The sequence below is a fragment of the Arachis hypogaea genome, chromosome 19 (assembly GCF_003086295.3).
Source record: "Arachis hypogaea cultivar Tifrunner chromosome 19, arahy.Tifrunner.gnm2.J5K5, whole genome shotgun sequence".
In the NCBI taxonomy this organism is placed as follows: Eukaryota; Viridiplantae; Streptophyta; class Magnoliopsida; order Fabales; family Fabaceae; genus Arachis; species Arachis hypogaea.
In genome coordinates this window covers 59,412,053-59,423,042 of record NC_092054.1, presented here as the reverse complement: position 1 = coordinate 59,423,042, position 10,990 = coordinate 59,412,053, and the positions used below count along the sequence as shown (strand labels likewise).

At 46.9% G+C, this 10,990-nt stretch overlaps 1 protein-coding gene across 1 annotated transcript; it reads right to left on the bottom strand.

Moving 5' to 3' along the window:
- Positions 1–636: 636 nt before the first annotated feature.
- Positions 637–2,713, bottom strand: LOC112776823 (small ribosomal subunit protein eS24z). Its single transcript, XM_025821083.2, has 5 exons — positions 2,445–2,713; positions 2,225–2,266; positions 1,939–2,109; positions 1,021–1,107; positions 637–915 (listed from the first exon to the last, which is right to left on the bottom strand). The coding sequence occupies exons 1-5, from the start codon at positions 2,514–2,516 to the stop codon at positions 874–876; spliced, it is 414 nt and encodes a 137-aa protein (XP_025676868.1). The 5' UTR covers positions 2,517–2,713; the 3' UTR covers positions 637–873.
- Positions 2,714–10,990: the final 8,277 nt, after the last annotated feature.

The window sequence follows — 10,990 nt, the reverse complement described above, 5'->3', positions numbered from 1 at the left end:
TTTTAAAAATTATTAAATTAAATCAAATTAAACTATTTAAAATTTATTTTTACTAACTATAAATATTTACTATTATGTTAAACAAAAACATAATCAAGTCACCAAAAAAATAATAAAAACAAAAACATAATCGGATGGAGCTCACTCAATTTAGGCCCAGATTAAGGTAGCCCACCCGATCACTAGTGGCTAAAATATTTGTCCCCTATGTGCCTGAGACTTCTGTACTACTGACTAAAATATGTCTCATAAGATGTCATAGTAGGTAAAACTTTTATATTTAAAAAATAACTTACAAAAACATTTTAGAACTTTTTAAAAGATAATTTTTTTAAAAATGGTAGTATCTATACTGATGAATACTAACTAAAATTCTTTCAATAAAGATATCTTGTTATGTTCTCAATTATTGACAAATAATCTAGGTTTTAGAACCTGCTAACGTACACATATGAACCATACTTGCATACGCAAAAGCTAATTTCAATTTGACATTCTTCTTCACAAAAATAAATGCGTATCCAAAAGAAAAATAGAAGTTTATTTTCTTTTTAAAACATCACAACATTTTATGATCATAAATGATTTATTTACCGCATATAAAAATCCTATAAAATAAGTGATTGATCCGTCAAATTTTCAAGCACCATAGGAATTCATAATCACAGTCTAGCAAACATTTGAAAACAGCCTTAAGTTATCAACTGAATTCTCCTCAATCTTAAGTTGTAACAGAACATTAATAATTTAAGAGCCAAAAAGATAAGGGCATTTACGGAAACATCTCAATCTAGGAATCTATAAAATAAAATAGCCATTACAAAATTCCAACACCACAAGAATCTTAAAAGCAGAACCGGGATATTTGAAAACTCATTTCTTCTTTCCAGCCTTGGCAGCATCAGAAGCCTTGGTCTGAAAATATTAAAAACGACTGAGGTTACTACTTTTACTAAACAAGAGCAATACAAGATGAACGATTATCAATAACAAAAGAATTGATTTTTGCCAACTATTTACCTTCTTTACTCCACGGATCTTCTTTGCCCTGTTCTTTCTTTCCTTCATTTGCTTCCTTGACTTTTCAACCTTAGTATCAAGTCCATTCTGCAAATGACAAAGAGGAATAGTGAAGGATTATGCAAAAACAAAGCACAGATTTTAAAGAAGAAATGTTCTGATTCCCGAAGACAAAAATGAACTAACGGATGCATAACAAGACATGAGCATGGTAAGATTCAGCTACAGAATTCACAGGTTCAATAATTCTTAAGTGCAAAAATAGTATGAACAAAGCACAGATTTTAAAGAAGAAATGTTCTGATTCCCGAAGACAAAAATGAACTAACGGATGCATAACAAGACATGAGCATGGTAAGATTCAGCTACAGAATTCACAGGTTCAATAATTCTTAAGTGCAAAAATAGTATGTGGGGTATTGTTTGCATACAGGGTAGGTTCTTGTGAAAAATATCTTAACGTAATTCTAATACACAAAAGGGATAAGTAATCCAGCAGAACAAATTATGGAAGTAATTAAAAAGAGCTAATGATTTCATCTGAAAACTAATGAATTCTAATATGCACAAGCATTCAAATTAATCTTCTTGGAACATCTCTAATGTTATTGCTCATTGATCATAACAGTATACAATTTCAAGTCACATTATGGAGCAACAATAAAGATCAACATATTTTCACCCCATGCCACTCCAATCTGAAAATAAAAGTGTTGACATGAATTGAAGAAGTACTATATTATTATACATAGAGGCCATCCAATCACAATTAATATTAGTAAGCACTAGCTTACCAGTCTTACCATTTACAAGGACTGAAAGACACATCGTAATTGGATGGAAGTGTTTCTCATTCCATAGCAATTACACTCACAAACAAAAATCACATTAGATGAACAAAAAATCGAGTTATCTTACCCTAATAAGTCTGTACTTAGGCTCATACTTCTTAGCATTCTCAACAGTGTCATAAATCAAACCAAAACCAGTTGATTTGCCCCCTCCGAAATGGGTGCGGAACTTGAACACAAACACGGTGTTGGGGTCCTTAACATCATAGATCCTAGCAAGCTTCTCCTTAAGCTCAGCCTTCATATTCCAAACACAACAAATTAAAAACCCTAAACACCATAATTGTCCAACTAATAACTACCTGACAAAAATCAATTAAATCTGAAGTTTTGAGATCACAAACAGAATGTACCTTAGAAACGTTTGCCCTTCCTGGATGAAGAACATCAATGACCTACAACCACACAATTAAAGAGAAAACGAGGCTCAGCTACATTATTATTAATAAAACCCTATCTAACGCACAATTCATCGATCGTTATCAGATCCCAATTATTCCAAAATCTATATACTTAAAGTCCATGATAAAGCCATAAAAACAGCGCGAAAGTGAGAATGGTGAACGAACTCACGAATTGCTTTCTGGAGAGGAGCCTGTTAGTCATAAACTTCCTTGTTCTGATGGTAACCGCTTTGTCAGCCATGTTTGTTTGAGGCTTGGCGACCCTAAGCGTGCGGAAAGAGTGCAGTGTTGAAACCCTAAGTTCTAATAGAGAAGGGGGCAGCTGATTTTCCGAAGTTAATAAGCTATGTTGCTAAAGAGAATTAGGGTTTTTCAAGGCCTTTTGGGCCTATGCCCATTATTACATTACTTCCCTTCCTCTTTTCAAACAAGCACCAAATCCAACTACAAACCACGGACCACCAAAAACCCACTAATGGAAAATTACAATTTTTTTTATTTGTTTTATTTTTGGTTTATTTTATTAGACGTAGATTAAAATATATAAAAATAGTATTTGAGTTATAACAATTAATAAAACAGATAAGTAGTTCATTAGAATTATATTTAAATGGTTTTTGTTACGGATCCGGCCCAACATCCCGGATCCAAGACCGAACCCAACACCGGTTCCCCGGGTCCGACCCGTTCCTCACTTCTAGAAGGCCCGAAAACGGCATTCTTAGACTCCTAACCGACTTTCGAATTCAAACGCCCCCTTTATCTTAGTCAAATAAGATAAGATAAGATATCCTCCACCGCCTATAAATAGAGGACTCAGGCCCCTCCAGGTATTCATTCATTCCTCACACTTTCTACCTCTTAGATCCATTCTGACTTGAGCGTCGGAGTGTCTTTGCAGGTACCACCCCCATTGTTCCAGTCAAGCGACCCGGCTCCAACTCTGTCCGCGAGTTCCCGATCCACCCTTCAAACCGTACCAGAGACATCTCGTACATTGGCGCCGTCTGTGGGGAATCTGCGCCAGCTGGGCCCAATGGGGGACGTCCTAGAGGAAACCCCCTCAAGCCAGGATGATTCTCAACCGATTAATCCAACCCCCGAGCACCGTGAAGTCACGAACCAAGCAAGAATAGCGAGCGCTATCCAAAACGCGAACGATCGCGACATCACGGACCGTCGACACCCTGAGAAAGCCAGCGACAAAGCAGCACAGATCATCCAAGATCTCTGCCTCCGAGTTCAGGAACTCGAAGGCAAGATAACCAATAAAGGAAAGCACAACGACGAGCACGGAAGCCATGCAACCTCCAGATCAAGATCTCGCCGCGGTAGGTCGCCAACCCGACGACACGACAGAAGAGACGGTCGCAGCTCATCACGCGATCACAGACACGGAAAATCGCCAGAACGGCGATACAATAAGAAACATAACCGCAGCGCTTCTCAAGATCTGAGTAATCAACATCACTCGGACGAAGATCGGAGAGACCGAAACACCAAACGCACGAGAAACGACCATACAATAATGGGAGCTACACCCTTCACAGAAAGAATCCTAAGGGCAAAACTCCCCAAAGGCTTCGACAAACCTACCGACGTGAAGTACGACGGAACTAAAGATCCCCAAGAACATCTAACGGCTTTTGAGGCCAGAATGAACCTAGAAGGAGCGGCCGACGCGGTCCGATGCAGAGCCTTCCCGGTAACCCTCGCCGGGCCAGCGATCAAATGGTTCAATGCCCTCCCGAACGGATCCATAGCCAGCTTCCACGATATTACACGAAAGTTCATGGCCCAGTTCACTACTAGGATCACCAAAGCCAAACACCCCATCAGCTTACTAGGGGTCACGCAAAAACAAGAAGAATCCACAAGAAAATACCTCGACCGCTTCAACGACGAATGCCTAACGATCGACGGACTCACGGATTCCGTCGCAAGCCTTTGCCTGACCAATGGGCTAATGAACGAAGATTTTCGCAAACACCTCACCACCAGACCGGTATGGACCATGCATGAGATCCAGAACGTCGCCAAAGACTACATCAACGACGAAGAGGTCAGCCAAGTCGTCGCGGCCAACAAGCGGCAGCACGGCAACAACCAACGCGGCAATTCGGCTTCTCACCATAACGCAACACCCAAAGAGAATCAACGAGACCACCCGAGACCGACTAACCGGACACCGAGAATAGGCAAATTCTCCAATTACACACCCCTAACCGCACCAATCACCGAGATATACCACCAAATAGCGGACCGAGGCATCATTCCAAAAGCCCGCCAACTCAAGGAAAGGACAGGAGGCAACAAAACCCTCTACTGCGAATACCACCGAGGCTACGGTCACAAAACGCAGGATTGTTTCGACCTTAAAGACGCCCTTGAACAAGCCATACGAGACGGCAAACTCCCAGAATTTACCAAAATCATCAGAGAACCAAGACGCGCGGAGAGAGACAGGTCACCGGAGAGAGAAGGACGTAATCCGAGAACCCAAAAGCGACCCCCAAGAGAAAGTCCAGAAGAAGACCCGACCATCATAGTAAACGTCATCACGGGCAAAGATGCACCATGCAAGTCTAAATCCAGGATAAAAAAGGACCTTCAGGTAATGGCCGTCACAAACCAAGCCCCAACTCCCGTGTCCAACAAAGCAATAACCTTCCTACCCGAGGACTGCCAGCACGGCACCGCAGCCGAAGACGCACCCTTCGTGATCTCGGCGAAGATCGGAACCGGGCTAGTCTGAAGAATACTAGTAGACACCGGCGCAGATTCCAACATCCTCTTTCGAGGGGCCTTCGACAAGCTTGGGCTCCGCGACGAAAATCTCCAAACGCACCGCAACGGCATCACGGGACTCGGAGACAACTTCCTCAAACCGGAAGGCTCCATCACACTCCCCCTCACCATAGGAACCGGTGACAAGAGGAGGACACTCATAGCCGAATTCGTGGTCCTAAAAGACTCCACTGCCTACAACGTCATCCTCGGAAGAAAGACGATCAATGACTTTTCGGCAATCATCTTTACCAAATACCTCCTTATGAAGTTCGTAGCGGAGGACGACTCCATCGGGACCATCCACGGAGATCGGGAAATCGCGGCAGAATGCGACAACACCAGCCTGGCTTTACGGAAAAAATCCCGCGACGCAGCCGGGATATTCCTGGCCGACCTAGATGCCCGACAAGACGGCCAACCTAGACCCGAACCAGAAGGCGACATGGAGAAACTACAAATAGGACAGACCAAGGACGAATACACCTTCATCAACAGGAACCTCCCTTACGACCTGAAAGAAGACCTTTCCCAATTTTTAAAACAAAACAGAGACCTGTTCGCTTTCACTCCAGCCGACATGCCGGGGATAGATCCTGACTTCATGTCCCACCGACTAGCCGTGAACCCCAAAGCCAAACCCGTAGCACAAAGAAGAAGAAAAATGTCAGCAGACCGAGCGGCCGAAGTCAAAAGACAAGTACAAGCCTTGCTCGAAGCAAACTTCATCCGAGAACTTCCCTACACAACCTGGTTAGCAAACGTCGTACTTGTAAAGAAATCCAACGGAAAATGGCGAATGTGCGTCGACTATACGGACCTCAACAAAGCCTGCCCCAAAGACGCCTTTCCCCTACCGAACATCGACGGACTAGTGGACTCCGCATCCGGACATCGATACCTCAGCTTTATGGACGCGTACTCCGCCTACAATCAGATACCCATGCACCGACCCGACGAAGAAAAAACGGCGTTCATTACCCCCGACGGCACGTACTGCTACACAGTCATGCCCTTCGGTTTAAAAAACGCCGGAGCAACATACCAACGGCTCGTCAACAAAATATTCCAGAACCTATCCGGAACCAAACTAGAAGTCTACATAGACGACATGCTCGCCAAAACTGACTCCGACGAACAACTCATCAGCGACCTCAAGGCCGTAACGGACACCCTAAGGAGACACCAAATGCGACTCAACCCAACAAAGTGCGCCTTCGGAATGGAGGCAGGAAAGTTCCTCGGCTTCATGATCACACAACGCGGAGTTGAAGCCAACCCGGAGAAATGCCGCGCCGTTCTCGAGACGACGAGCCCAAAAAACCTACGCGACGTTCAGAAGCTCACCGGTCGACTGACAGCCCTATCTCGCTTTCTCGGAGCATCAGCCCAAAAAGCAATCCCCTTCTTCAAACTAATGAAGAAAGGAGCCCCCTTCGTATGGAAAGAAGAGTGCGAAATGGCATTCCAACACTTCAAGAAAACCCTGGCGGAACCACCAATCCTCGCCAAACCCCAAACAGGGGAAACCCTATACTTATACCTCTCCATAACGGAAGAAACACTCGCGGCAGCACTCATCCGAGAAAACAAGAAAAAGGAGCAAAAACCTATATACTTCACAAGCAAAGTCCTACAAGACGCAGAAACCCGCTACTCGCGCCTAGAAAAACTAGCCTTTGCCCTCCTCACGGCGTCCCGACGCCTGCGGCAATATTTTCAAGCCCACCGCATAACGGTTCGAACCGACCAAGCAGTCAAACAGGTACTACAGAAGCCCGACCTAGCGGGTAGAATGCTAGCATGGACCGTCGAACTATCCCAATTCGACATCAAGTTCGAACCCCGATACGCAATCAAAGCACAGGCCATGGCCGACTTCATCGCAGAAATGACCCCAGGAAACATCCCTCCCGAGGCATGGAAACTACACGTCGACGGCTCCTCGAACGTCACTTCCGGAGGCGCCGGAGTCATTCTGGAAAGCCAAAACGGCGTCGTGATCGAACAATCAGTCAGATACGACTTCCCGGTCTCAAACAACCAAGCAGAATACGAGGCCCTCCTGGCAGGCCTAACCCTGGCCAGCGAAGTCGGGGCAAAAATCCTGGAGGTCAACACGGATTCGCAAGTAGTCAGTTCCCAAATCAACGGAGACTACCAAACGCGAGATCCCCTACTACAACAATACCTCGCCAAGGTCAACAAACTAAAAGAAGAATTCGACCAGATAATCATACAGCACGTCCCCAGGGAAAGAAACGCCAGAGCCGACCTCCTCTCCAAACTTGCTAGCACCAAACCAGGACACGGCAACAAATCGCTAATTCAGGAAGTCGTCAAAACGCCGTCCGTATCCTTAACAGCCGACACCCACCTAACACACTCCCACCACAAGTCATGGACCCACCCCATCCTACAATACCTCCTCAACAGGGAACTGCCCGAAGACCCTAAAGAGGGAAAACGAATAAAAAGGGAGGCCGCCGGTTATACGGTCGTCGCAGGACAACTATACAAACGCGGATTCTCGCAACCCCTGCTCAAATGCGTCGAGCCTGGGAGCACGGAATACATACTACGCGAAATCCACGAAGGCTGTTGCGGCCACCACGTCGGAGGTAAAACCCTTGCCCAAAAAGTCATCCGCGCCGGCTACTTCTGGCCCACGATCATCCGGGACTCCATGCAACTAGTGAAAAACTGCGATAAATGTCAACGACACGCTAACATCCACCAAGCCGCCCCACATCAGCTCAGCATCATATCAGCAGAACGGCCATTCGGCACCTGGGGGATCGACCTTGTCGGACCTTTTCCCACGGCACCAGGCCAACTCCGATATCTCATCGTCGCCATAGACTATTTCACCAAATGGATCGAGGCCGAGCCGCTAGCCTCTATCACGGCGACCCAATGTCGAAAATTCCTTTGGCGACAAATCATCACCCGATTCGGGATCCCCGAGATCATCATCTCGGACAACGGAACCCAGTTCGCCGACACCAAATTCAAGGAATTCCTAAACGGGCTACGCATATCCCACCGCTTTAGCTCGGTAGAACACCCCCAAACAAACGGACAAATGGAATCAGCAAACAAAATAATAGTCAAAGGCCTCAAGAAACGACTCGACGAAGCCAAAGGACTATGGGCAGACGAACTCGGATCGGTCTTATGGTCGTACCGCACGACCCCACAGACAGCTACCGGGGAAACCCCCTTACGATTAACCTACGGCACGGAAGCTATCATCCCAGTCGAAATCGGTGACCCAAGCCCGCGAAGAACAATCGGAGGCAACGACGAAGAAGCAGAACGAGACCTCACTGGCGAAATAAGAAGCATAGCCCACCTCAGAGAGCTAGCCCTAAAACAAAGAATCAGCCTAAGATACAACCACGGAGTCATTCGGCGAGAGTTCACAACTGACGACCTCGTCCTACGGCGAAACGACATCGGTCCCCCAACCCCGGGAGAAGGAAAACTCGCCCCCAACTGGGAGGGACCATATAGAATCAAAGCTGCAATCGGGAAAGGAGCCTACAAGCTCGAACGGCTTAACGGTAACGAAGTCCCGAGAACGTGGAACGCCGCCAACTTACGGCGATACTACTCCTAAAACCAACCCAGGTCTCCATTTCCCCCTCCCCCATTTCCTTTTACGCTTTCGCTTTACTTATTTGCAAATTACATTTACATTTCAAAAACTACGCCTATGTATCAAACTCGGGTACTCTTTCCCGCCAACAACGGAGGGTTTTAACGAGGCCCACCCATCAATAAAATCGCATTACAAAGCTATCCCTAAATTCTTTATTTTTACTCACACAATGTCCCAAATACGGAACAAAAACACGGCCACGACTGGAGGACCGATCACCCTCCAAGCCCAACCCGCGGATATCCATATAAACCCGACCACACGACGGTCCACTCATCCCAAATACGGGAAAAAGATTAATTAAACGGAATAGCTTTTAAACGGAACATACGAAAAGAGCCCGAACGGCTCAAAAAATTGTTAAAACGACAAACCAAAGTTACGGAGTCACGGTTACACGGCCCACGGCCAAACCAAATGTATCCAAAAACAAAGTAAGTCTAAAAAAGCGGGAGAACAAAAGATTACAAAGATAAAGCTACTCAAGGTCGACTATCCGGCCATCACGAACGGTCTTGAATGCGCCCATCACGGACACATCCACTCCCGGAGCAAGCACCAGGGCCTGCGCCTTCATCGTCTCCTCAGTAGCAGCAATTGCATCCTTAGCATCGGCCAACAGTTCAGTTTTCTCCCTCTTCAATATAGCAACCTCGGCAGTCAGAGCCTCCATCTCACCAAGAAGTACGGCAGCCCGGGAACCCGCATCAGAAGCCTTACGCCGCTCCTCGCCCAGCTGAGAAAGAAGTGAAGTCTCAACCTCGGAAAGCCGGAGAATCTCCGCCCCAGCTTCCTCAGAAGACTTCACCGCCTTCCCCCTCGCAATCTCGGCAGCATCGAGCTCCTCTTTCAACTTAGCCACCTCAACCTGAGATTGGCGAAGCTTTTTATCCAACAAACCAACCTGAGCCATCACAGGCTCAGCCTTCCGAACAACAACAGCGGAGCGAAGGAGAGCACGATACATCGACTTGGCCTGGAACGAGACATCACAGCCATCAAAATAAGGCTCCGTACCAGGCATCAAATGCTGATCAATAAACCCCGGAGCATCAAAACGACGATCCATCACACTCGGCACCAAACCTTCCTCAAAAGTCTCGCTGCTCGGGTCCTCGGGCCTCTTTCTCTTCCGAGAAGCCTCAGCAGCCGACACTACCACAACCTCAGGAGAGTTCACATGGCCAGGGGAAACTTGAACCTCTGCCCGAGCAGCCGAAGAAATCACCTCCTGGGAAACCGGTTGAGATTCCACGGCAGGATTGGATACAGGGGTCGAAGGAGACGAGGATCCCTCCTCCCGACCCATCGCCGCCTTCAACCTAGCCAGAGAAGTCAGCCCACCAGCCATCTCAACTGAAAGAAATAAAAAAGAAAAAAGATTACAAAAAGCAAGCAAGAATATAACATACGAAATCGGGAAAAGAAGACAAAGCACACACCGATATACGCCCGACAAGCCTCGGGATCCCCCATAACGTCCCGAGGATTCAACGGACGCTCACCAAATAAATACCACAAAATATTGGCAACGTCCTTATCCTCCTGGGACAAGCCATTATAGGTGAACTTAGTTAAAACCGACGGGCCAGCCTGGAAATTCCAGTATGTCGGAAACCGACGAACACCCTCCGGTGACAGCCAGAAGGGATGGTGCCCCTGGACGGGACGCACCTTAAAATACTCCCATTTAAAGCCATGAAAAGAATCCTCAAATAAGCCAAAGATACGGCGATGAGGCTGAGCCCGGAAGGACATATACCCCTTCTTATGCTTCCCCTCCTTAGTCGGAAGAGTGCATAAGAAAAGAAAAAGAAAAACAGGAACGAAAGCCGGAAGGTCGAGATACCGGCACACCAACTCAAACGACCGCACAGCAGCCCAGCTGTTCGGGTGAAGTTGAGACGGCGCCACGGAACACCGACTCAACAGATCCTGAACAAACGGTGAGAAGGGAAGTCGCACGCCAAGCCGAGTGAACATCGACTCGTAAACCCACATCCAATCCGGAACGGTGGGAGAATGCAGATTCAAATAGCAAACGCGCTCGTCGGCATCCGGGAGGACGAGCTCATACCGCCCCTCCTCATCACCACCGCCACAGATGGCCCCCTGATCACGGAGCCGTTGAAGGTCGCCCTCCGTCATCCGCGACGGAACGCCCCATACATCACTAGTCACCCAACCATAACGATTGGGAACGCCCCTGGAAGGGGCTACTGGAGCCCTCACACCCTCATTTCTCCGCCGTTGCATACCTAAAA

What these genes read in the sequence shown, in the direction of transcription:
- LOC112776823 (XM_025821083.2), bottom strand. Translation starts at nt 2,516, where the DNA reads ATGGCTGACAAAGCGGTTACCATCAGAACAAGGAAGTTTATGACTAAC. An exon ending in GAAGGGCAAACGTTTCTAAG is followed by an intron (nt 2,110 to 2,224) that starts GTACATTCTGTT and finishes TGGAATATGAAG; the next exon opens with GCTGAGCTTAAGGAGAAGCT. An exon ending in AGATCCGTGGAGTAAAGAAG is followed by an intron (nt 916 to 1,020) that starts GTAAATAGTTGG and finishes TAATATTTTCAG; the next exon opens with ACCAAGGCTTCTGATGCTGC.